Source organism: Solea senegalensis, linkage group LG12, assembly GCF_019176455.1.
Source record: "Solea senegalensis isolate Sse05_10M linkage group LG12, IFAPA_SoseM_1, whole genome shotgun sequence".
In the NCBI taxonomy this organism is placed as follows: domain Eukaryota; kingdom Metazoa; phylum Chordata; class Actinopteri; order Pleuronectiformes; family Soleidae; genus Solea; species Solea senegalensis.
This window is the reverse complement of record NC_058032.1, coordinates 10,077,350-10,104,791: the sequence shown is the minus strand read 5'-3', so window position 1 is coordinate 10,104,791 and position 27,442 is coordinate 10,077,350. Positions and strand designations below refer to the sequence as shown.

The following is a 27,442-nucleotide window of genomic DNA, read 5'->3' as shown; positions in this document are numbered from 1 at the left end:
AAAGTGTCCAGGAATGAAGTTGACTGAAATATCGGTCACTCATTCTTGAACATCAAATAGTAGATCACTTTTTTTAGTTCAATTCTTGACATACTCCGGCCTTTCATGTCCAGGTTTTCTTTTGTTACCTTCCTGTCTCTGAAGAGTGTCTCTAGGTGTCACATTTGAAATGTTAGTATCTCCTGACCCAAGTGTGTTTTTTGTGTCTGCATGGTATGAACAAAAAGACAGAGTATCGGCGTACTGTATGATGTAAACATAAGGTTTATTGCAAATGCGCAGTTGTATCCAAAGATCCATAGTGAGCAACCGTTTCAAGGATACTGTACAGCAACAACACCGTTATCTTTACAAAACACATAGAAAGTTCAGTTCTCCCTGTGAAGTTTCACACATGGTCCCGGTTTTCTCGGCCTCTGTTGTTGTCGAACAGAAACAAAACAAGTCTTTGGTAGCAAGAAAACAACAAAGTTCAGTGTGGACTCGTGTGCCTCGCTCACTGGGGACAGGCACGATTGCGACGCCTGTTTTCAAGTTGGCTTGGGAGCAACGGACTGAACAGATACTGGACGACGCTACTAAAAAAGTCCGGAGTGCATCGGCCGCAAGAAACGCAAGGGTCTGCGTTCTCGCCATCTCCACGACATTTACCTCAGAATGCTTTCATACATTGTAGTTTTTACTTTACTGTAAAAAGCTAGGCAAACACGGCGGCCATATATGCCTGGCCTCCGGAAAGAACTAACAACCAATCTCCTATTTTACAGTGGTTTTTGTTTAGAATCATAAACAAAAAACAGAAGCTATAGCAGGATTAATTTCCCCCATAAGCAATGAGCCCCAACTGCAGACATAACATGATTACATTTTCCGACTCGTTACAGCATACAGCGCAGTCTACTGCAGTGTGCACCAGCTCATTAACCTACACCTTTCTTGCCTTAGCGTATTCGGATGATTATGTTTTTTTGTTAGGCATAAACAAATGTATGTGAACGCGCGAGTAATACATTGTAAGTACAGGAAACAGTTCTTGTTATGTGGTAGAATATCGTGAGACGTGTATCTGGAGACAAGATGAATCTGCGTAACGGGGCTCTTATCGTTGAGACTTCGGGGACCACCTCAGATGGGTCTCCTCTGGTGGAGCCAGTGAGCAAACTTCCCTCTGCTCTCCAAGTTAGCCCCTGCAGGGCCAGCCCAATCAACACCTCCTCACCCTTCTCTCTCGTGCAAAGGGTGTCTGTTGGAAGGGTTTTTGGCTAGGCAGGGAATTCCCCCCTCTGTCTCAAAGCAAGCGCTCGTCGGTGACTCGTCCCTCTATTCTTAGCGCTTTTGTCAACAAAGAGAGACTACGACACAGGGTTGGACGGAATCATAGGACAGGCCTGACACCGCACCAGTCAAAGCATCTTAAGTTCTGTTTTGTGCTTCATCAGTGACATCAGTTCTTTAGTGTCCCATCGATCAATTACAGCCCTGACTCTTCACCTTCGGTATTACGAAGGGATCTCAGAGGCGAATTTGTAACACTTTCATTTGAATGGAGGTCCATTACTGTAAGGAGACAGTGGCTCTGCCCGCCCCAAGGCAGAGCCACTTACACAGCAGAGCCACTGCTGTAGTTGCAGGTCTGCTGATACAGCTGCTGCTGGTGGTCCAGGGTCACCTGGCCGCTCTGATTATCCAGGGGCAGCAGCGCATCTGCCGGGATGCGAGACTGAAACTTCTCCATCTGTTCCGGACTCGCCAGGTTCTTCAGCAGGCAGTTCTCCCTCTCGAGCTGGTTGTTCTTCTCCGCCAGCTCTTTGATCTGCTCTTTGAGGATCTCCACCTCCTCGCGCACGGCGTACATCAGGTGGTTTTTGACCAGATCCTGTCAAAGAAAATAGAAGGAGAGAGGAATTAGTTGAAGTATCTGTGGATCTGTGCTTGGCTGTGCAGCTGATGCATGTGCTGATGACTCAATGTGATATTTATCTGTGGGAAGATAGCTCAAGTCAAATTGTCCCGTTCGTGTTGTAAATTAGTCATATACTATTGTCAAAGGTTGCGTAGCGTACGATACACAAAACAACTTTGTATCCAGGACCTGTGCTGCAGAGTTAGTGACATGAATAAAGCATGCGGTGATCTGTGCAGCCTTTACATAACTGTGCAGTGCATTCAAAGCAAGCTTAAGTTGTGTGGGAGGCAGTTGATGTTTTTGGGAAGGTCAGTGTTTCACAACTGTTTTATAAATGCTCCTACACAAAATGACTAAAACATCGAGTGGACAAAAAGGTCACAGGATGGAAAACAGCGGAATAAAATGTGAATTCACTCGCACTGACTCTTTACGTACAGTTATTATACACCCTGAATTAATAATATTGCAGCTAAGCTAACTGTATATTGTGGGTGTGAATGATTAATAACAATGCCCCTGCATGTACCGTACAATGTAATCTACATGTGTGTCTTTGCCTTGTGATTGTGTGTGTGTTAGCTCATCTTACCATCGCCTGTTCAATCTTGTTATCAATGGCCACAACGCTAGCACCAGAGGCACTGAGGGAGAAGAAGGAAGAAAAGGGCCATAAGTAAAGTAAGCAGTTGTTAACCACAACAATGTCAACACACAGTCTCTTCACAAAAATAAAGCATATGATATCGAAATATAATGATGGCGCAGTTCTAGAACAGTGAAACACAAAGCTCGCAAAACTGAAAGAGAAACTTTTCCTCTCAGTTGTTACACACTTTGTTTTTTTCTGCGCGAAAATGCATAAAACTGGTCAAGCTCGTGTGTACGTTACAGTGCAATGAGCACAAAGGAAAGCGAGGCTGATCATCTTTACAAACTGATGTTGGTGTTGTTGTTTTTTTTTGTTTTTAAGTCCGAATAACCGGTCGCGCAACTCAACACGACGCATTAACGTCAACTTAAGGCCCGGTACTGACGCCGCATATTTACCTGTTGTCAAGTTTGACCGACACAACGTCTCCTCCGACTAGCGAGGAGAAAAAGGAGATGGAGAAGTTGTGCAGCTGGTAAACGGCCACCTCCATCGGCGTTTTAGCGAACATCTCCGCGCTCATGTTGAGTACCACACTCGTCTGGATTATACTTCTCGCCACGTTTGCGGCTGGTTTGGGTCTTCAGACCTGAAGAGAATCCGGGTGTGTTTCGTCTGTGGTTGCGATGCACTAACTCACGGAGAGTAGTGCAGTGTCGGCGATTTGAGCTTCGCTGGTTAGTACGAGCGACTGTCTGAGGATATTTTTACCACAGGCTGCTATTTGAAAGGCTGCCTCCGTGACGTCATATGACGCGAGTATATATTATGCAAACGAGATGGCGGCTGGCGGGTCAGGCTTCATGGTGCCTTCCCGTGCCCTCAGAGAAAAAAATAATAATTTACGAAATTGAACAAGTTAATAAACGCACAATGCGTTATTACGTAATAAAGCCAGACGGTGAAACCGTATAGTTTAATCGAGTTCTCACTGAGCTGCTGTTTAATAAAAGAAAAAAAAAATTCCACCACTGTTCTATACATGAGGTTGTATTTTTCCCCTCTGCATTGATGTTTTTGTGGGGAAAGATAAGCATGTAACACATTAAGCCATAAAGCCTAATGCAGTGCAGAGGTCAGCCAACAACGACACTCACATACATGGTCAGTGCAGTCAGGTCCCACCACTTCAATAATAATAATTACACAATAATTACCACAAAATCACAATAAAAATCATACACAATTGTTACTACCTAGTTGCGTTCAAATAGCCCATCTATTACATGCAAACCTACTTATAATCTGTATCACGTCCTGACAAAGTTCCAATGTAAGTAAAAGTAGAGTGAATGCAGAAGCAGTATTGTGCTTTGTGCAAAAATACATGAGTTATTCCTCTCCATCGAAGCCATTTGTCTTTATTCTGCATCGTAGTGCAAGATGGACCCCTCAACAATTGCGAATTAAATGCCACTGCAGTAATTACCATAAGAATAGTTATGCACTTTATGTTTTCGTAAACAAAAGTGAAGTTCAAAACAACGGGGGGCACTTGAATGCAACACCGCATCTGCCCCGCTCCTGAACTTTTCCTCTGCTGCCTTCGCTTCTTTTCCACGTACTCAAAAAAACAGAGCACCGTATCATAACACTGTCATAACACTTCTAAACAGACCATATGTCTGTGTACAACTGACGCAAATACGCCTCTCAATATGCACGACGCAATTGTACAAAGTTACTGGTCTGGTCTGGTGCATTACTAAGTTAAAATGTGCAAAACATTTGAATTCAACTTTCTTTGAGATTCTACAGCATGATTTCCAGGATGGTTAATCAACACGATTGCCAACAATTGGACTGTTTTGGCAGGTTGTTTACTCTCATGCATGTCACAGTGACATTGTGTTCCCATCGTTGTTTTGTTTGTTACATGGGTTCATATTTTGCCGAGACAGCAAAGGTAATTTTCCACCTTCTCTCTCCCTGTAAAGTTCCTCTCACTGTACATCTGAACTCTATCGGTCTCTAGTGGTGAAAGACTAAAAATGCAACGAGCCGTTGGACAATGTTCAACCTTGTTCCTGAACATGTTTACCAAGGAAGTTTTCTTAAACCTTTTCCTGGCTCTATAATTTCCGGCTCTAGGTTGTTTTTCTGCTCAGAAAACGTGTGGAAAATTCTCCAAGGACACTCGGAGACAATTATTAATGACTTTTCTTGGGTTTTTGCAAACTGCTGCAGATGTTTAAGCTTGTTGGTTGTGAAAGTCTACATTCATTTAAGAAGGAGTCTGTCCTCTGGCGGGCATGACCTCTGGCACTTGAGACCGTCCTTTTAAACATGCATGTCGCCACATGTGACGCCCAATTCGCTCACGCCTCATGCAAAATGTAATAAACAGATTGTGGTTTCAAGCCGACCACAGACGTGGAGGAGAACATACCTGTTTCTGTTTTTGTTTTGATTCTTTTCCCTCTCTAAAACATTTGACACAAACTGACTGACAGTGGATGTGATTGAGCAACAGTCTTTGTTTGCACTGAGGTGTCCTTGCTGAGGTTTTTTTTATAGCTTTAGTGCAAATGCACATTGTGTTTCCTTTTGTCCTACAACTATCTGTTATAATACTGATATTACAGCAATTATATTTGAATTGGAGGGTCTGTGTTGCAGGCTGTCACTGATTGCTGTGTAGGGCTGTAGTTCCTTGGTTGCATGGATAAGGTCTGTCATGTTTTTTTCTCTGGGAGAATAGCAGCATTCAAAGTGACTTTGCTGACTTCTGGTAGGCCTAACAAGGAGAAGCAGAAAGCAGATTGAGTGGGAATTTGGACCCATAGTGCCTGTCGTCTCAGATACTGCGCTGTGACAGTGCAGCTGCCAGGTTTAATATCAGGCCCTGCTCCGGTGATGAGGTGCTGAGTTACTTTGCCCTGCTGTGATAGTCCCATTTAGGAGGGCCAAGTCACAATGATTACCTGTGGCTGAGCTGAAACCACAGACAGCGGGGACAAGCGTAAGCCACAAGCATTAAGATGATGACAAGTGTTAAGTAGGCGGCACATAACCTTCCCAACTTTGTCCGATTTATTCAGTTTACACACACACTAAAGTTTGAAGTGCATTTACAGTCTGTGGAACACCCAGTGCCCAACCATGTGTGCCAAGTTTGGTGAGTCACTCTAAAGCTAAGGCGATGGACCACAGTTTGCATCAGATGTCCATTGCATAAGAGCCAACCGCATTATATAACGCTGTGATTCATCCGCACCAAAAACCTGACTTGTGGCGGAGACATGCCGGCAGCCTCCCTGGTTTTGTTATGATCAGCACTATATGGGGCTTTTTGACTCACCAGATTTAGAATGCAAACAGTGCAGCCCCGATGACAAACCGAATCCAAATGAATGAAACGGCTCAATTCGTTGGGGTTTTGTGTCCCGGGCTGCAGGTTCACAACGAGGAATGCATGGCGTGTGTGAGAGTGTGGCTGCAGCCTGAAAATGTCTGAGGAAGCCGTCAATGTGGGCAACACCACTGCGTCCAACCAATTAATACTCACTCAACAAACACCAAGACAGCCGGAGGTTATTTTTATACACAGATAGTGCACCATTAGTGTAAATTAATAAACGTGATGTTCAGCGACAGCACAGACTGCATCTACGTTACACAATCATTCAGCACACAGCGTTTTATCAACCTTCGACGCGTGCCCTCCGCTGCCCCCAACTTACCGGCGATCTGGTCTTTTGAACAGACTTGGCGAGTAAGGGGGTGCGTAGGTCAAAGATCTCTCTGGGTAGCTGAAGTGCTGGTAGTGACAGCAGAATCTGTGGGAAGGCTCGGCCAAGCGGAGGGCGCACAGCGTTCTAGGGGAAGGTGGCTTAGGCCCGGCGGAGGCAACTCCGGTGAGACGCGACCGAGACTGTCCCATTTCGGCTTCCAAATGAAGAGGCAGGATACCCTCGGACCGTTTGCTCAATGTGCTGCTGTTCTCGGAGCACAAAGAGACTATTGAGCAGTGGCGACACCTCTGGATGTGCAGTCATAACCGTGTGAGTGCCTTGCTCAGACTGGCACTTGTACGAGGTGCCCTCCAGTTCAGTCGAACACAATGGCTCCATGTCTACACTGACTGACACGGAGGATCAGACAGACCAGAAACAAAGGGAAACATCCACACATCGGCATGTGCCATAAATCAGTATGGGCCATTGTTCCATGATGTGAATCAAACTTGTCTGGCAGCAGACTCTCCAAGACGCTGAGCGAAGCCAAACAAGATCAAGATCACATTAATCTCTCACTAATATCACCACCTGGGACAGTTTCAGACGTCTTCATTTTGCAGATATTGTTACAGGAAAAACTCACAATTCGTGACGTTAATTACACCAAGGAGTTAGCTCAGTGGTTTCTTGTGTAACACACCAAATTAAATGTGCTATTCACAAGCTCTTAAACACTTTCTAAGCTCTGGGTAAATGGGTTTGTCAGTTTAACCGAGCTTATTTTTCATTATGGGTGCAATTAACGCATTAACATTTTTTTTGGAGACATAAATGCTGCAGGTACAAAAAAAGTCTCTCTTCCCGCGATTCATTCTGCATGAATGCCTCACTCTCATGTCACATGGCACTTCATTCATTCATTCGTTCATTCAGCTGGCAACAGGAGGGATTTGACACTTGATACGGTATACATACAAGAATGTGACGCACACATGAGTTTGCATTTACATGACAGACAGTTTCTGCACGCTGCCTTTGGGTTGTCGCATTAATAGGACCGCGTAAGACAAAAGGGTTGCAAATGATGAGTTAAAAGGCACGAGTCCAGAATACACAGTGAGTGTCGGAAGGGAGTCACGTGCACGTCTACACTCAAATACAAAACTATTAAAGAGTTATTTTGTTATTCCACTATGCCTCCAAGAACTTAGAGAGTACATTTGAGAGATTTTGGGATTCGGTCAAATGATTATGTCACTTGTCTTTCCATCAGTGTGCCTGTCACGTTTCAGGTCCACTCAGTTCAAGTTCCGGGAATTGCCGCGACGACAATCAGCTGCTTTTCTGTGTGTTCTTTGCACAACATCAGCAGAGGTTGGCAGATGTAAATAACATACAACCCAACTTATTCTTTTTTATCTTTCCCATTCGCCTCACTTAAAACTTAAAACTCGGGTAGATTGTGTAAAAAAAGGAAAAGGAAAGAAAAACAATCAGCAATAGTCGTAGATATCTCATTACATACCAGGACATGCAGTTGTGCAATGTTTGCCCCCAGCAACAGGTAAAAGAAAAAGTATTTTTGATGCTGGTATAACATAATCCTTTCAGTATTTCATGTTTTTATGTAGTTCTACTTCCAGCAACATTGCAAAAAAAAAAAGCATTTAATATTATTATAATGACTTTATTAGCACTATAACTCCTCCTGTATGTATGGAATTATGGTCAAATCCGGTTACATTAAGTAATGAAGTTACCAAGTCTGCTGCTTTAAGTTAGTTACACACACACAGCGGGAAACAAAGAGCCACTTCTTCTGGGGTTTGTTTTTTTCCCACGAAAGTCTGAAGACACCGCATGCAGCATCCATGAGGAAATTAATGAATTATCGTCTCGCTATGGAACACCTGCCTGGGTGAGTGACATGTTAGCCTTTGATCAACCTTACTAGGAAGACAAGACAGGAGCTTATTCTCACTTTCATTGAGTCAGTGTCTCCACAGAACACGAGGGCGCACTTTAGAGTAAACAGTAGCCTTCATTGGAATACAATAGCATGGGCAGCACCGGAGTAAATGGTGCTGTGTGGAGCGGTGAACAAGCTCGAGGTCTTTATTGCAGCATCTGGCAACAGCTGGTGATGCACGAGGAGTAGGTTTACCTTGTGTTCTAATAGAGCAAATGTCCTGGTTAAATTCACTGAAACCCCACACACCCGGCAAAGGGAATTAACATCATGTGCGATTCCACACAGAAGACACACGTACACAATATTAAACTCTCGGTTAAATGATCGCACTAATGATCCAGGACGGGCTCTACCAGTGATATTTTATCCATGACAATGTTTGAGAGAGATTAGGCTAATATTACCTTTACTTATATAAGAAGAGGAATTCCAACATATATTGAGTAACGGCTAAGAATGGCTGCTGTACTCTTCATGGCACCCGTGATGTATAGCCTGTTGCATGGCTCTTGTCCCAGGACAAAAGGTTAGAGAGGTCAGTGCCATCTGTCTGGCTATAAGTCTGCAGTGCATCTCAGCTGTCTGCGTTGGTGCGGCATGTGTGTCAGACATTGGTACATGCTGCACCGGAAACCCATCACAGGACTGTCCTGATGCTGAGGAACTGTACATCCACGGTTCTGCTCTGAAGGGAAGCGGCGCGTTCTCCCACACTATCAGATGCAGACACTATAAAATGTGGAATTTTAATTTCAATGCATTACTTGAAAATAGTTTTCAGTAAAAAATATTGTCCCAGTGAGGGATGACAAAAAGCATTTTCATGAAAAGCAATAATGGAAGTGGTTTTTGTTTGTTGTGGAAAACAAAAAGAATCAACCAATGAATCCAAATTAGAGAAGGATGACTCAAATCTTGTCCTGTCCTTTCATTTTCCTTCTTCACCGCAGCCTCCTTTAAATCCATCCCTCCGTGTCATTGTTCAATCTTTCCATCTCACCCCTCTTTTCTCATGTATTTGGCTGACCTTGCAGCTGTGTGACCCAAGTGCTCATCAAGTGGGACAACACTGGAGAGAGCTGGACCCTCGATGGGCCGTCCCCTGGTGTGTGTTTGTGTCTTTGCATGTGTTTTTGTTTTCCGTGTGTACGGTGATGCGTGCGGTTGGCCACACAACGTGCGCGCGTGCATGCATGCACTTGCTCGCCTGGCCTCGCCAGCACAGTTTGGATTCGACTGGATGATAGGCACCCTGCTATCTGTCGCCGTGAGCGGCGTCCACGCGCTGAAATGTTCCCACAGACTCCAGCAGGGCTTCTCTGCTGAGCATTAAAGCGAATCTTTTGTCACCTGCGAGATAACAATTGAGCAACGGCTATTTTCCCAGGGAACGATGTGAGATAAGTCATTGGCGGTCATCGCTGTGGGAAAGTGCACTAAGAAGTTCAATCTATAATATAATGTAATATAATTGTTTGATATATCATCAGAATGGGCTGCCTTGTGAGAATAATGTGTGCTAAGTGTATCTTTACCCTTCACAGTGACGTATCAGACGGTGACAAAACCTGCTACTCGGTTACTCGTGTTAGCCCCGAGGACGTTGCACGTTACACTCTTCAGCCAAATGAATCACATGATTCTTCTTTGACAAGACCACAGGAATGATTCACATCGTAATTCATTCCACCGTCATCCTTCTGCACAAACTGCAGATCTGTAAATATAAGCAATGATCATTTAATTATAACTATCATTCGATCAGTGAAGTGGTCGTAAATCACCGCGGAAACAATCGCAGATATTGTGTTTTTTTATTTTTTTATTGTTCAGTAATCAAAACGTCACGGTACCGATTATTCTAAGTATTTTGTGCACTGTGTATTATAATAAAACATCCACACACAGGCTATTTATGTCGAAGAGCTCAAAGGAGGAATTGGAAAATGAATAAAAGCAGGACACGGAGGACCTCTCCATATGAATGAACTCTCCCGTTCCCTCCAGGGAGCTTCATCCCTGTTGTGTTTGAAGTTGATGCAGCACTATTGAAAAGCGGGGATTGATTGCTACAGACGCACCACCAGAGCGCTCGGCCTTTGAGCTACGATGTGTTCATATGTAAATAATCACATCAATTTTGGTCGAGCCGTACAGTTGCATTAGAACAGGTTTATATGCAACTTTCGCGTTCTTTGCAAAGGGGAGCAGTGATTTAGCTCAGAGTGCAGGCTGTGAAGCGGTGCGACGGGGGAGCTCATGTATATTCAGCACCTCGTAGAACTCGACCTTTTCTAAACAACACACAAACGTATTAAAACCATTCAAGTCTGAAAAAGCACGGGGGGGGCAAGAGGTCTTTGTAGCCTCACAGAGGTGCCTTGTGGATCACGTGCAAACAGAGAACACAGTGTACACAATGTTTCTTCAGCCTTTCAGCCTGGAGAGGATCCCCTACCTACGGAGGACGGGCCAGGACAGAAGAGGAGGAGGAGGAGGAGGAGGAGGAGGACGGGGCCAGATGCGTGGGCCCTGTTCGACTGAGGCTTTAAATGGAAACATGTTGCGGTTCAATAAACCATAGGGCTTCAAGAAACACTAACGAGAATGAGCAATTAAAGCAGCCACATCTCAAGAAGTGTACATCCAGATGTCGGCCACCCGCATGAACACTGAATGAAAACGGAGGAAAAAAAAATGTTTAGGCTGTAAATATGCAGATTACATCATCTTTTTCTCGCCGCTACCGTCTGTAAAATGAATGAACACATTAGCGCTAATCGCGGCGCACTTTAAAAGGAATAAAAGTTAAAGCAGTAATCGCGGCCTCGCGGACGATTGATGTCTGTTGTTAAATCCCTGCTACTGCCGTCAGTGGATGAACTGGCCCAGCATTTAATGACGTTACATTAACTGAATTGGCATTTATCCTAATCATAAAGATTCATTACGCTCTCATTATATTCTGATAGTCAACTTGCGTTCATAGGTATGAAGTATGATGGACAGCGGCATGTACTGCTTACATGGCATGTGTGAGTAACGCTGTATGTAACAGTATATCCAGTATATTTTTCTGCTAAGCCAATATACTGTATCTATCGGTGCTATATATATATATATATATATATATACATAAAAAAATTTTTTTCCTGCATTTAAGCAGTTATTGCACAGAAATACACTGTTATTGTCAGAAACACACAGTAATCTCCATTAACTGCCAGATACTGAAAGCTGAAGTTATCTCAGAGAAAGGGGGGCAGAAGCACTCACTGTTTGAACATTTTTTTCAGCCATAAAAACAAACTAGACCCAGGCGGCTTGAATATAATTATGGTCATGAGAGGGTTAATGATTGATATCAGCCCAGCAGGATTTATAGTGGAAGGCACAAGCACTTTTTCAGGATGTAACTCGGGCAGGGGAAGGATCTGTATCAAAAGCTGCTGTGTGATCCAAATAAACTAAGAACATAGAGATTTCCAGCACTGGGAGTTTACAGGAACCCCAGCCTATCCTGCCTTCAAAAAGCCAAAAAAAAAAAAAAAAAGCCCTTTGGACATAATGCAAGTCTTAAAAGCTTACCTTATTCGTCATTTTTGTTTGCTTTCGGACATTTAGTCACAATGCAACTTTATTTTGCATAAACAATAACAAGATGTGGAAGAAAACATAACCCTGCACAACAACAACAGTGACAACTGTAATAACTTAGACTGACGCCATTTTTCTCAGTATTTTTTTTTTCAGGCTACTTAAGCTGTGAGTGTCGCCGTGACAAAACAAATGAAGAGTGCTTGTCTTTTCATAATGGGATTCCTCTTGAGAACACCTCAACAGCTCATTGAGCGCGGTGCCTTGTCGTGAATGCAAATGTTGGAGCTAATACTCATAATACGCTGTGCTGTAGTTGCAGAACCTTGCACCTTGCAAAGCCAGAGGTTTTGAGGTTGGGACAAGGTATTCGGGGAATGTTTAAAATAAAAAACATTAACAATTTAGTCTAACAGCAAATTTACATCATGGATTTCCAAAAATGAAACATGCACATTTGAGCATAATGATTGTCTCACAGCAGAGACCAGGTTCAAGCTCTTTTTTTTCCCAGAAACCAAACAGGAAATACTTCCATTTCAAGTGACTCTTGAACCCGGGGGTTGGTCAGAGTAAACAAGACAAACTGTCTCTCTGAGATGTCATTTTTCCTGGTCGCAAAGCTGCACAGAAGAGAGAGAGTAAACACAATCTGCCAGCGCAGTCATTGCATAAAGGCAAGAGTAAACACCGCCAGCTGAATCAGGCTGCTTCCAGCGTGTACCCAGAGGTCCAAAGTTCACTGAGGACACCCTGCAGAGCGCTGTCGTGCACCGCACAGGTAGTTACAGTGAAGGTGTGCGTTCAAGCGCGGACGCCACGCGGGCATTCACAACAACTTACGCATGCAAAAATGACGCACATTTGCAGAGATGGATGATATGCTCCTGAACGCGACGTGTTGTGCAGAACGGTTCCAATCCACACACGCACGCATAAGCGCGCACGTTAGGTGCACGCGTTGTTTTTGTTTCTGTCTGGACGTGCGGCGTTACAGTGTCTGGCATTCTTACAGCACAGAAACGGAGACATGCTTTGCAAACCTTACACCTTTGTGCTTTTCCAAATTGGATTAAACACACACACTTTAGATATTTAGGTCTTTAGGCCTCTGAAATCGATCAAAGACCACGTTTAGAAGGCGTGTGACAAAAGGACCATTAGATAATGCCGGCTATGTTTGAAATCTGCTGGAACCAAATATGTGGTTGACGTAAAATCGCTAATCAGATCTTGCCTTTCCGCAGAAGTTCTACGTAAGAGCCTTTGATTGTTTTGAAGATGGACAGATTGGCCCACGTAGGCACTGGTCGGGAGCCAGCAAGCTGTCACCTTATCATTGTGTCCAAATCGCACAGCTGTGGCAGTGATGGATGAGGTTCCCACCGGCACTGCAGTGCTTCAAGAACAGCAAAAGTGGTGACACCGAGAGTTGAAAACGCTTCGATGCGCCGATACGCTCTGTATCGCAGCGATCTAGAGAAGAAGGGCGAACAGGGAGAGACTGGGAGAAGTCAGGGAGGTCCAACAGTTAGACAATGCTCTCCAGAGCAGTGTTCACATCCAGGATTGTCTTTGGCTGCCGCACTGTAATAACACAAGAGCAGGCTGCAGCGCATCATGAAATAGGAGAGATATGACAGGCTTGGCTTTGTTGTTGCAAAATATTATAAACAGTACATCGAGCAGCAGGAATGTACCGCCAGTGCTACGCCTTAAAAGATAGTCTGCGGGTAAAAGTGTATCTATTATTCAGTCCGTCCATGCTGAGTCGGAACAGCAAGTGAAACCAATGGAGCCAATTGAGTTTAAATGATCCCATTTCCGGGAAGACCACTGACTAATGTTGAAGACATACACCGTGAATCCTGTGGCTTCCCAGTGTGCTTATTCCTTATGTTGGAGAGTGCAAGAAAGCGTCTATTTAATGAAGTGAGAACTCATTTAAATTGACTACAGCAAATGTGCGTACAATAGTAAACGAAACTAAAGTCGGTTCAGCGATATGAGCCGTTTTTTTGAGGAAGTGTTTGAGGGTTTGCAGAACTGAAATAAAATCGGGCATTTCATAGTTTCCCCTCCACACCCCAATGATAGCTCCTACACACACACACACATACATATGCTATGTCTATGTGAGTCTCATCTTTACCGTCACACCAGTTCAGTGATGATTCATGCAGTGTTCTCTCTCTCTCTGTATAAAACTGTCAATATTGTGCAAACTGCAAGAGAAGGAGTCCAATCCAAAATCACAATAACACATTTTTGAGTGCTTGATTTGGCTCGGTCATTTCTGAATCTTGTCTGCCACCTTGTGCACACTTATTTGTCCCATGTTAATATCCCTCTCGCCTCCTCCCTGCATGTGCTGCAGGCCACATCTTTGCACAGCTATTGCTGCTCTTTGTTTTTGCACAGTGTCTCCGAGCAGCGAATCCTTTCCTGACTGGCATGTTGGAGAAAAGTCTAAACCGGAGCCTCCTTTCGGGGCGAATAACCCTTGTCTCGCATTCCTCGTTGTTGTCTGGTACACGCTCACGTATTCTTGGCACTTGGCGATGCTATTACTGTATGCATTACATGTTGATCCGAGCGAGGTGAGGGAGTGCGAGGCTGCGCTCTGTGTATGCAAATGTGAACTGTATCGGGCTGGAAGAGGGTAGGTGAGGTCACAGTGAAACAACAGCCTTGTGTACAGTGAGCCTAACATGCCTGGGCTCACATTAACACAATAATTCAAAAAAACATCAGAACAGAAACATAGAGTTTGTGCCAAAAAACCAAAGTACAAATTACACAGTGACACACTTGTTATGTATCAACTGCTTCTTTTGCGAGACAGAACCCAAATACATTTATCACAAATGTCCACCATCCAGGCAAACTTAAGGACACACCGATGAGGTCAAGGAAGTGTTGCAAGATATGTCTATTTCCTTTTTTTTTCCCACTGACAGTGAGCCACATTTTGAGGCAGTTTGCAATCTGTTTGTGTAAAAAAAGAACACTGTGAAACTGCGAGGCCACAAAATATCAGCCACAGAGTTTCATGACGCCTCGCGTTCTGCTGCTCGAAGAGGAGTCTGGGGCAAAGTTGCAGACCTGTCTGGCAGACGGATAGAAATGATCACAATAACAAGAGTCTTCGGTATCTCCTTTCATCCAGAGCACAGTTCACCGGATACTCGGTGTCTGCGCTCCGCAGTGCGAGGACAGCCCTTCGCTTTGTATCAAAGACCAAGCGGAGAACTCACACCAAAACAGGAAAATGCAAAAATGAGGAAGAGAAGAACGAGAGGAGGAGAAAGAGGGAGGAGGAAGGAGAGGGCTTTCACAGCTGTTATTAGGCAGTGTTTCCTCTGATAGGCAGATTTGGCTGTACTCCCAGTTCTTTAGGTAAACTGACAAAAGAAAAGAAAAGAAAAGAGAAAAACATGCTAACCTTAAGATGGGGAAGCAGGTACTAAATGCAAAATGAAATAAATATTATTTCACAACAACATTACCACAGACGCAATTATAAAGCATGGTGTTAGAACTGTTTAAATGATAAATAACAGATCACACCGCGCCAAAATCTTAAGATTGACAAGGCCCCGACATTTATAAATAGGATGTTGTGCAGTCGTAACCCTGCAGACATCTGCAAAATGTGTTATCCTCTTATCAGGATCAAGGTAATAAGCAGAGACCCAGTCTGTAATCTGCCCTGTACCACATATCTCATTGTGCTTGCAACAGCAGGTGTCGTGGACTGATTAGACCTTGGAAGTGGAAATCTGGTCACAACAGAAATTGAAAATGTGAATTTCACATTCAAGAACTTATGAGAGCCTGTTTTCAACTTTAGATGCTGCTTTTTAATTCATCTGGGAACAACCAGCTGTAATATTGTGTAATTTTAATCGATTTAAACATTTAACATTGAAACTCCCATTCATTTTGGACAGCCTATACAAACCTTCACCGTCACCATGTAACGCCCTCCAGATTAACCTCACCACTTCCTCAGAAATTAGGTTCTGCCTCATTAGGACCAGGTTTTGGTCCACATGAGGACTACCGGGCCTGACACAGTCAGTGTTTATGCCAGACAAAGGTTCTAAAGAGGTAAAAAAAAAAAAAAACACTTAAAAGACATTAGTGAGACTTAAAATGGCAACAAAAGGACGACACTCCCAGGACAGCCGCTGCTGTGTCTGAATCTGATATCTCCTACTAGAAAGCATTTGAATATGAAAAGGAGGAAGTATCCTGCTGGTTTTTAAGTTTTCTTTTTTTTCCATTTATATTTACCTCTTGCTGCGGCTATCATAAAACAACAGTGAGTTACTTTGTGTTTTTTTATCAGGGTGTTCCTCTCAGTTTCCCACTACTAACAGCTTATAGAATCCTTTCCCACAAGAGGGCTAGGCAGTTCACCGATGACTAAAGAGCGCCCTATAAATAGACCAAAAACTCACTCAAACCACGTTTGTTTCACTTCTGATGATGATTATACTGGCAAAAGCCTTGAAAAGCCGACATGTTGTGTCTGTTAACCACTGTCTGGGAATTAAAAATCCATTAAAATCCAACGTGGTAGAAGATTCAACTGTCCACAGCTTTCAGTCAGATCATCGCCAATATTTTAACTACAACAATGGATTTACCCTCATGCACTGACCATGTGAGACGGTGGTGAGAGTTGCTTCTATCATAAACACTCTTGATGATAGATTGGATTAAAATTATTATTATTATTATTATTATTATTATTATTATTATTATTAATAAATAATAATAATAATATATCTTTTCTTCTTTTTTTTGATTGCATCTACTAAGTCTCACAGCGTCTGTTGCCTAAAAATGCTTCAACAGCTGTTTTAATTTTACCCTCTGGACACCTGACAACTCATCAACTCATTAAAGCAAGCTGTTTTTTCCCTCCAGCACATCATGGCCTTAAATATGAGGGTATAGACTCTAGCAAAACAAACTTAAATTATGCTAAAGAGGCCCGGAGGTGACGGATCGGTAAACACGTCAGGATTAGGCATGAGCGAGTGTATGTGGAAGTGACAGATGGAAGTGTGCACGAGGAGAGAAGAAAAGAGTCCTGCTCCGTACAGATGATTATGATTTCCTCTTGCATTCCTGTCCACGTGAGCCTCTACGCTGGCAGCATAGAAAAGGGGGATTAGAAGCGAACGGTGAAAGCGTCCACAATTACAAACTGCGCTTCCGTATTTTCTGTTTATTCGCACTTTGGAACTTGGGCTTGTTTAGATTGGCACTGAGCTGGGACTTGATATAGGTGAAGAATAGGTTAACTATCGCTTTTCCCCCACTCAGTTTGAGCGCTTCCACTGGCGAAAAGATGCTCCTTCTTGACCCCAACTAACTTCCACACCCTTGGATCACAAGTACTAAAAGGCTGTGACCTTGAGTGTTCCATTAATTTCCTTCTTTTGTGTGTGTGTGTGTGTGTGTCTCTCTCTCTGAGGGCTCCACTTCCCCTAATATGACACCGTAGTCTCAGGTCAGTAATAACTAGGCCTTTGTGTGCATTGTAGCCCCGTGACAGACTTGTGCCAGAGACGTGACTAGCCGCCTGGATACAATGTGTAGTGTGTGCATTATTATGTGCATTTCAGCACGCAAGTGGGAGGAGAGCTATTTTTAGGGGGAACACATGATTTGTCACAGCATTCCTCAAAAGTACGACACGGTGACCTCACAGGACCCTAAGACACCTACTTCATTTCACATAGTTGTTGTTTAACCTAATCCCAGACTGTGTAAACACCACAGTGTGCAAACACACCGAGGACTGTGTGTGTGTGTGTGTGTGTGTGTGACTCACTCCCCTCCATGACACCGCACTGGAAGGAATGCAGGACGATGTCATTTAATTTCACTGGTGCTAATTGCTCCTCCTGATGGCACAGTAAGATGGCGGCAGGGGAGAGGCCTGAGGTACAATGTCCCATCAGATAAGAGCAGCAGCTCAGGCTGCGCCACAGAAACGCGGTCTAAGACAGGACGTATATCTTTTTTGGGTATTTTTCGCTCATTTGACTGTCTAGTGCGCGCAGTCCTTTCTTTTCTCCCTCTCAAAGGCTCTTGTCTGCCAGAAAATGATCCAGAGGGGGAAAACAAAAAAGCCTGGCAGAAGAGGTCCACCTTTTCATTCCGTTACCACAGCCTGCCAGTGGAACCAGTCTATGTTCCAGCCCAGTCTCTCCTTTTTGTCTGTTAAAGCTATATTGAGACAATAAAAACCCCTGATCAACCAGCTTTATCTTTTCACGAGCCATGACTTACTGCACCGGACTGAATTATCAGAGAAAGAAAGTGTGTACGTGTGGATGTTTATCTATGCCTGTGCTATCTTTCTCTTTCTTTTCTTTGCCTTTCGTTTTTTGTTTTTTTCCCCCTCACAGAGCCCCTGTCTGCAGAAACATCACAGGCCAATGAGAGTTTGGAAATTTTAATGCACCAGTCACAAACAGGAAACCATATTTGTCAAAGATCCATTATGGTTCACGTTGACTTGGCCAATTTTGGCCTTTTTAGAGCATACCGTAAACTCGGGGTGACAGATATGTGACACACACTTTCCACCTCAACTTTCCCTTTGCCTACATTCTTGATTTAGCAATAAACAAAGTTGCATACTTCAATTCATCTGTCGAAACAAACTCATTGCACCAAAGCGCGTTGCCCAACACTCTGCTCTGAGAAAACTGTGTTTCTCTCGTTTACTTTTTCTCCTCCTCCTCCTCCTCTCGATGTTATGCATGAGGCTTAATTTAACTATGCAATTACAGATACAGTAAGTACAACACAGAAGGTCCCAGGGTGCTATAGCAATGACGGATCTTTCAAGAGGATGTAAATACATTGAAAGTAAATGTTAAACGCCGCTCGGTTACCGGGATTAATTCAGCAACGTTGTCGTGTAATCGGGGAAAAAAAGAAGTCACTAACTGCAGTGTAAAAGCATTTATACACACTTAATTACATTATATCCAATGGACCGTGACAACTTTATAGGAATTAATGGAGTTTGAAATAAGCTCTCCAACCTAATCTGTGTTGTTGTTGTTTTGCTTTAAAGACCAAACACATTAACGCTCTGCCCAGTGAATGGTAGGAAAGTTGTGTTAAGGAAACTTGGAGCTCTCAAATTACACTTCCACCCAAAGACTTTAAAATTGTTTGCTCACGAACACAGAGTCTGTTGCAAAATTGTACGATGGCCACTGAGGTAACTTCAACAATAGAATTGTGTGATTGGTCCTTGGTGTTCTAGTAAGCATGGAGTTCATGAATTGAAGAAGTTCAGAGAAGGAACTGTTTTCGTTCCCACAGACTTGTGCAGCAATTCTGCACTTCTGAGTTTGGGCTGTGGTGAAATCCCTTGCTCAAGTTTTATAATGCAGTACTAGTAATTGCATATGTGTGTGTGTGTGTGTGTGTTATCTTTGTGAGGACATAAACTAGGGAGTGGGAACATTTTGGCTTGTTCTCGCAACTTTAAAGGGATTTTTGAGGATTAAGACACTCGGTTTTAGGGTTAGGATTAGAATTTGGTTCAGGTTAAGGGTTAGGATTAGGCATTTAGTTGGGACCGTTAAGGTTAGCGTAATGACATAGTCAAGTTTGAGTCCTGTGTAATCTGTTTACACGGTCATATTATGGGGACTTGTCTTCCTTATGGGGACAAAAAGCAAGTCCCCTTAATGTTAAGTGTTACATTTGAAGGTGAGGACATGCTGTGTGGTTAGGATGAGGTTAAGGTTAAGTCAGGATAGAGTGCAGCACTCTGATGATGATGATGATGATGATGCATGTGCATATTTACCTACTCTGGGCACATCATGTACCCAACCTGTGTGTGAATAGACGCCAGGGAGAATAAGATAGGCTAATGATAGGCTGCTCCACAAAAGCACTGTCTGGCTTCCTTGTGTATCAGACTATTGTGGTTAAAGAAAAAACAGATTGAGTTTGGGATGAAAGCACATGGCATAATGAACCAGACAGCCAGGGTGAAACAAATGAAATAAGTACGAGAACAAATTCAAAATTAAACGTGGGCATGTCTGTGCAAGGACACAAGTAAAAGTTTTTTTTATTCCTGATCCCTGTGGATATGGAGAAAAATACATAATGTTTCCACCCTTCATCTATACTGTTCCTCACCTTTAACTTGTGGCAAGTTACCACATTCTAAATTGTCCTGCGGTTAAAAAACAGAGCGGGAATCCCAAGAAAGTAGGACACAATGAAGCCTGGCTCAGCCTGGGAGGTGCAACTCTCACAACAAGCATAAATCCAGCTTCATGAACTGTAGACAGTGCACATGTTTTCCATTCCACTGGCTAATTCTCCATGATATACAGACGGTTGTCGTGCGCCAGGCACTGTGTAATGTCTATTTAAAGACTTAAATAATAACAACAACAATAACAATAATAACACATGGACAATTGGTGATATGATTAGTCACTGTCAAGCACAGTGTGCGAGTGTATGTGTGCGCATGCACACATGCGTGTGTTTGTGTGTAACGGCAAGTGTTGACTGGCTGCCTTATTATCTAAACAGGCGCCATGGTCCAAACAGATAAGGCAGCAAGCACAAGCCACAGTCAGTCCCATATAACCCACACACACACACACACACACATATCTGAATTCATAAAGATTTTATGTTGATTCAAAGCACGACAAAGAGGCGACCTGAAAAATGTCCCGTTCAACCTGGAGTCCCCTCTTTGTGAGTGCGTAACGACGCCAAAGTCCCCTGTTCTACTGGTTCACGAGTACACACACACACACGCTCCCTCCATCTGCTGCCAACTTGAATAACTGAGATGGAGGGATGAAGAAATCAAGACGGGGGAAAAACAAGGACAGATAGATGGGTGGTGCTACTTCCCTTCGCTGAAGTATTTGTGGAAAAATTGTTTAAAAATACTTCCTTCTCTTCCTTGCTTCCCAATTTGTACTTCGTGTGTGTATATGTATATATATCTATATATATATAGATATATATACATGCCTTTTTACAGCAAAGCAGCCATAATTTAAAGTATGAATTAAGAGGTATGGGTATGATCATCTGTGTTCTCTGTACTCCCTTATATAATTCAAAGTTTTTCACTACAGTCTAATCTCGGGGATTTGACGCAGATGACAAACTTCATGTGCCACTTGAAGACGTCTAATCCACCTCTGGTACAGACTGTATCTGGACAAAAGGACTTAGCTGGATCCTGCCTCTGTGGCGACGTGTCGACAACAACATATTGCCGTGGGTCACCTTTGTGTATACTGTACACTGCGAGTGTGTTTGCGTGCGAGACTCTGCGTTGCCAAGGAGTGTCTAACATTTCCCAGACAGACAGATGAGCTCCACTAATCCCTGACCGCTGCAACTGTCATTGACCGTTGTGCAATATCGGTAATTAAGGGATTATAATTAGTAATTCCCAAAAACTTAAAAAAAATATATTGCCTTTGTTTTCAACCTTTTAAAATAATCCTTAATATTTTACGCCATTGTCATCAAACATAAACAACAATCCATTAGTTCAACGTGTTCAGACTTCAACAGTGTGTCATTATTACACAACTTCATTTTCAAGATGTGGGCACTAAAAAAAAAAAGAAATCAAATAATAAACTCTATTTGAGTTTATTATAATGTCAGGCAATCTCCTGCAATGGTGTCCCTCAGTATTAACACTTAACATTCACTGGAACATGTCTAATATATTATAAAGGCAAAGAAATGGGTTTGGGGTTACAAAGGCAAGGTACTATGAAAACAATCTGATTATCATGGTATGTTTGTCAGGGCCAAGATAACGTGGAACTACAGTGGTGTTTATAAAGACACGCAGGTACAGGGCGTGTCGGTGAGTTTCTGTCTGCCGAGGACAAAAGTAATAATCACATTCATTGTGTCTGTCTGTGTGTGTGTGGGTGTGTGTGTATGTGTGTGCGTAAGGAAATGTGCACATGCTAAACTCTGTGTGGATCGCAACGACGTAGCCAATGGGAAAGCAATGAAAAGTACCACGTTCGTGTCAGTATACAGTGACACAAACACGCGCACATAAATGCAACACAAACCATTCAGTTGTGGGCCCCAGGCAGCTGCTGGCAGAGCACCAAGGGCAGCCCACTCACACAGTCCCGACACAACAAGGCAGTAACTCAAGAGGTCCATTAAAAAAACATTATTGTACATCCCTCTTTAAACGAGTCCCACAGTGATAAAAAAAGAAAAAAGAAATCAGGCACACGGAGATAATCTGAGGTACAGAGACACAAAATACCGTGTGTACCGACATGTGTGAGGGAATCCAATGTTCTCCTCTACTGTTAATCAATCTCTTGCTTTCTAATGTGCTTCTACGTGAGGAAAGCGTTCACTTCCTCTGGCAGCTAAAGGATGACTTCCTGTAGCCGCACTTTAACTACACGTGTCAACAGCACACTATTTTTAGTATGTCATGTCTATGTTTTGTCTTTGCCAGTGTCCTGTCTTAGCTGCTTGTCTCCCTCCGACTCTTTGACCAGCAATCTCTGTCCCCCTGACTCTCCCTCCTCTCCTCTGCTTTCACTCACATTACTCAAACCTTGCCAACGTACCCTTTGTTGTCAGGGGTTGGCTCCCGAGACCTGGCTGGCCACGGATCTGTTTCTTCCACCCCCGACTTCCTTCCCCTCGCCTTTCCCTCGCTAATCCCTGAGTTTTTGTTTACATCCGTGTCCCCTGCCACCTGCAGCCTTCCGAAGTTCTCCAACTCTTTTCAGACTTCTGTGGAGCACATCGTTTCTCCACCCCGACAGAAGTAACACGATACTGTACCTGTTCCTGTCGCCTTAAAACTAAAGACATGCAAAACCTGAAGAGATAACAACAACAACAACAACAATGGGAAGAATAGATGCAAACTCTGCCTATTTCTTTCTACCTCCTAACCTATTTTCTTTGTATCTTGTACACGTGACTTAACATAACACTTTTGTCTGCTCGGACTTTTCTTTGACGCAGTAAGAGAGAGATGCGAATTCTGGATTCCAACACTGGTGCAACAGTGCGTCTCATTCTGATCCCTGTGCATGTCACAGCTTGTAGCAGCTTACATATGAAAACTCATAGACAGTGATGCTGTAATTGTGCTGTCTGAGTGCACCCTTTGCTCTGGAGGTGTGTTTTCATTCATTACATAGCACTGGTGTGGAAAATCTGCCTCTAAAACAACACAATGTTATCGGTACAGCAAGTACATGCACTATGAAAGTGACTTGACACATTTAACAAAATCCTCTCGCTTTAAGTACCGTGAACTATACTGTACTATTTGGACGGATTTCTTACACAAAACACTTAACTTAACCTTTCCACGCTGCGTCACTAAATATAGGTCTGCACTCCGAAACGCTGACATCCAGTGTGGTTCAAATTTGGGGGAAGAAAGACACAGCTGGATCCCGTCTCCTTCACTTGTGGGAAGGCTGCGACATGGACGCTCGTCGACTGGACCAAAGCCAACAGGACAGTGATCATCTGAGGCCAAAGTCAAAATCAGGCCAGGGTTGTTGGGGCACGAGGACCGGAGTCTAAATAGCTATGTCAGTCGTCAAAGAGTAGTGTTTACTTTAACTTCTGAAACATAGACTGAAAGAAAAGGAAAAAGAAGATCTTGCCTATAAATGAAGTTGTCCTCCTGTTTAGCCCTGTCCTGCAGTAATATGAGATTTAGTCCCTCTTTTATGGTCTTCAACACCTTGTTACGTACCGTATTTTGCTCCATTGCTGCTTTTACTGCTTTGTGTTTTGACTGCGTGGCGACGGACCGCAGACATGCGCTGAGCGCTGGTGTCACCGCTGCAGGCTTTTCACCCCTCTTGACCATGTCATGGTGTTTTAGTGGCTGCTAAGTGCTAAGGCTGAGAGCGCCCAGAGTGAAGGTGCGCCACAGTACTTCTCCCTTTCCATCCCAGAGTAGTCCTCGAAGCCTCAAAGCAAATTTGTTCCCCTGTGGACATCACACGCACGCCTCCCTGTCCCCTCTCAGGAGTCTCTGACTGGACTTCAAACTAGATCAATTCACCTCTCAGCACATTCCCGTGACCCTTGAATAATTTACATGACATATTTCCTGTCCACTGCCTCTGCTTTATGCACATATTCAATCAGTCCAAACAAATATCCTCGCATGCATCCTCTGGATATGCAGAGGATTTCAGAATGGCAGCTGCTGGGGCAGAGCGACTGCCCAAGGTGAGGTCACAGTAAAGACCGGGCTTTCATCAGAAGTTGGGCTCACCCCAAAGTACGCACTTGAAAAATGCACAAACGCCCGCAAACCTCGGCTCGACAAGGCATCGCTCTTGTTCCAACTGGCCTGCGAGTGCATGTGTGGATGGATGAGTGCGTTTGTGTTTCTGCGAGGAGAAAACACACGGGTACACGTTTGAAATCTGTGTTTTTAATCCGGCATGAAAGGCAATCCGTGAAAGCCACACGATCCGTGTCTGTGACTCCCTCTCAAGACGGAAGAGGTCCAGGGACAAAGTGTTCTGGCGAAAGACTCGTGTTTGCCAGACAAACAGTTGGCACAAACAGGTGCACCAACACAGTCATGGCCAATGGCACGGTGGAGAATTTGTTTCCGCTGTGCTAGAAACGTCAAAGTATTGGCACATGAGATCTTTTTTTTTGTTTTTTTTCTGACCTCGTGTGACATTCCTGTTGTGTGTGTGCGTGATTCAGCCATCCATCTGCACTGCCATATTATGTGCAGCAGGAGAACAATACATGCCTATTTTACAAAAAAACTGTGCAACCAGGAAGCCCATGGTTGGTGAGGAAAGGCACTAAGGAGAGTTTTTACTCTCTACAAAGCCCTGCCAGCAAGCGTTGCTCAAAGTATGATCGTGTAATCACTGAATGCGGAGCAAAAATAACAACCCCACGCAGGAAAAAAGGCATTCTTTGTGCGCTGATTTCTTTAGCTTTCATTGCCAACGGTTGTACCAGCTGCAGAGTGTTGCAGAACGTCTCTACCTGTTGGTCTCTATCCCTAACGACACACCCTTGCTATAAATAAGTCGAGAACAGACTGTGCCGTCCCTGAAAAATCAAGAGCAATGTCTGCGAAAAATGCTATCACGTTACGACGGAGAGCATTAAAGAACGTGTTATGTAACTTAACAAATGGAGAAGTCAAAAAAAAGAAGGTGAAGAGAGCAGTGGGTCAAGTACTTCAAGTGTATAATTAATTTACAGACAGCAACAAAAGCAAGTTATACCTGGTTGAGGGCTAATTATCGCTGCCATCACCCCCATCACTTGCAGTAAAAGGGTTAACGCCTCTTCACTGTGGTCATGCACATAACTATCAGCGCCAACTATCAGTGGGAGATAAGACGAGTCCTTAACTGCCACAGCATATAGCAAAGTGAAAACAGGTTAAAATTTAACCTGTGTAGATATTCCGTGACTTCTGGAGAAGTCTCATAAAGTGCTGATAATGCGTCTTAGCCAGAAAACATTACTGATACGCTATCAGCAGCAAATAAGAGAATCAATGAGGGCCAATACCTCACAATGTGCACACCAGGTGAAAATGATATCAGAATAGACATTATTGCACAGATACCTGTCAGTCAATGTAAAGATGTCTGTTGAATTAATGAATTAGTCCAAGAAAGAACAACATTTTTGTATCAAAGTTTCTTTTATGACCCGATGATCACATTCATGTTATCATACGCCGTACATGTGCTGTACATACAGTATCTCTGTTTCGCCGATGTAAATAAATTCAGGATATATGACATTCAAAGGTGGCTCTGGCGCTGATAAGAGCTTTGTGTTGTTTCAGTGCGTTTCTGCCATTTCCCCCCCACACATCTCCACACTTTTTACTGCGCCGATAACCTCGCGGACCAAACATAATGACAACTTGTACTAAGTACGGCCTGTACAGTATATGCTGGCTCGGGTTCAGGAGTTCAGTGACAGTCATTGTAAAGACGGTAACTGTGCGTTTGAGGCTGAAGTCATTCGACGGCGGCCGGCTGCCAAACAAACTATGCAACGGGATGTTCCCTTCCTGACAACAAGCTGTGGCGTGAGCTGCCCAAGGGCTTTGTTTAAACTGACCTGTGGCAATAAAAGATCATTTTAACTGAATCAGAATGAAAACAAGTTGATATTGGATAAGTTTTGTTTGCTGCCTTTTTTTCATTTACTGATTTTCTTTCATTTTTGTTTTGCAGTAAAATCCTATTGATATTGATCGGGTATTTTTTTGGATACTTCCTTTATTTCTTTTTTCGGAGTTAAAATGTGTCTTACAAACATTAGTGACACACATTACTTCAGACAGCGTTGTGGTAAAGAGACATCATGAGTGATGTAAAAAAAGAAAAAGTGGAAGTTGTTATATTCCAACTTCTGTGATTTATTGTGCTGAACACAGCATATTTTAAACACTCAAGTCATCGCGTTTAGAAGAAGTGCTCATCTAAGCAACATTACTAATCTCCCAAAACCGTCTTGTTTGTTGGGTTAAAATAATAAATATTCCTGAGCAGAAATACTACTTTGGTTTGACCCGCGCAGGTCCGGCACTGGAAAGTTGGACTTTGAATTGAATGTTCAGCTGATGTTTACTATTCATCACCAGAATAGTTGGTCGCTGACTTATCTGATCAGACATACCTGTGAAAGAAGAGCAGAATGGACAGCATGGTCTGGTCAATGTTGCTGTTGCAGATCCCCTCGTTGAGAAGGAAGCAGGGGTCCCTCACCACCGACTCCAGGGAGTCTTGCCTCATGATGTTGTTCAGCTTGTCCGTGTTCAGGTTCTGATACACCAGCTGGTTGCGGAGCTGGCGGAAGTGACTGACACTGGGACTGGTGGGGCTTCCTGGCAGGCCACCTGTAGTGCCGAGACCCTGAGCTAGACTGCTGGACATGGAGTCGTCGCAGCCATTGGCCAGGTCCAGGCAGCAACTGCAACAGTCCAGGCCGATGGGCGAGCGGCAGTCATCGTCAGACATCTTCCGCGGCAGGTGGATGTGAAGGAGAGACGCCCAGGTGGACGAGGTCAGGTGCGGGGAAGATGAGCAGACACTGAAAAAGTGGATACAGAGAAAAGTGTCAGTGAGAAGGTGTGCTCTTCAGATGTAGCAGACCGACCTTTCTAATGAACTGTCTTGTCTCCACCTCACAGCCAGGAGGGTTAATGGCAGGTTGAGTTCCTCCCTGAGAAGTGCAGTCACGCTGGGCCACTCTGTCTGCTTCTCTCCCTGAGTTTCCCCTCCTGTGGCTCTGCTGCGTTTAGCCTTTTGTTCAGGACTGACGCTGCTGCAAGTGTTGCTACTGTGGCAGAGAGAAAGAGTGAACGCCCCGCACGCAGACACCAACACACATACACGCTCACTCCGATTCAGCAGGAGTGCTCTTGGAAAAGCAAAACCCAGAAGCTGCTTGCTGCTATCACTTTTTTCCCCCTGCACTTTTTTTCCCTTTGGTTGGCTTGCTTGGAGACAAGAGGGAGGGAGCAAAACACAAAAAAAAGGGAGGGAGAGAGTGAGAGAGGGTGGGGAAAC

General features: G+C 43.8%; 1 protein-coding gene across 3 annotated transcripts; it reads right to left on the bottom strand.

The window, feature by feature from the left end:
* Positions 1–246: 246 nt before the first annotated feature.
* tsc22d3 (TSC22 domain family, member 3) lies at positions 247–27,347 on the bottom strand. 3 transcript variants are annotated; one of them, XM_044040218.1, is made up of 4 exons: positions 27,030–27,347; positions 26,550–26,963; positions 2,499–2,550; positions 247–1,876 (listed from the first exon to the last, which is right to left on the bottom strand). In XM_044040218.1, the coding sequence occupies exons 2-4, from the start codon at positions 26,888–26,890 to the stop codon at positions 1,601–1,603; spliced, it is 669 nt and encodes a 222-aa protein (XP_043896153.1). In that variant the 5' UTR covers positions 26,891–26,963; positions 27,030–27,347; the 3' UTR covers positions 247–1,600. The 3 variants fall into 3 exon arrangements, with proteins under 3 accessions (XP_043896153.1, XP_043896154.1, XP_043896157.1); XM_044040219.1 differs by having other exon boundaries at positions 27,057–27,346; XM_044040222.1 differs by lacking the exons at positions 26,550–26,963; positions 27,030–27,347 and adding an exon at positions 2,957–3,379.
* Positions 27,348–27,442: the final 95 nt, after the last annotated feature.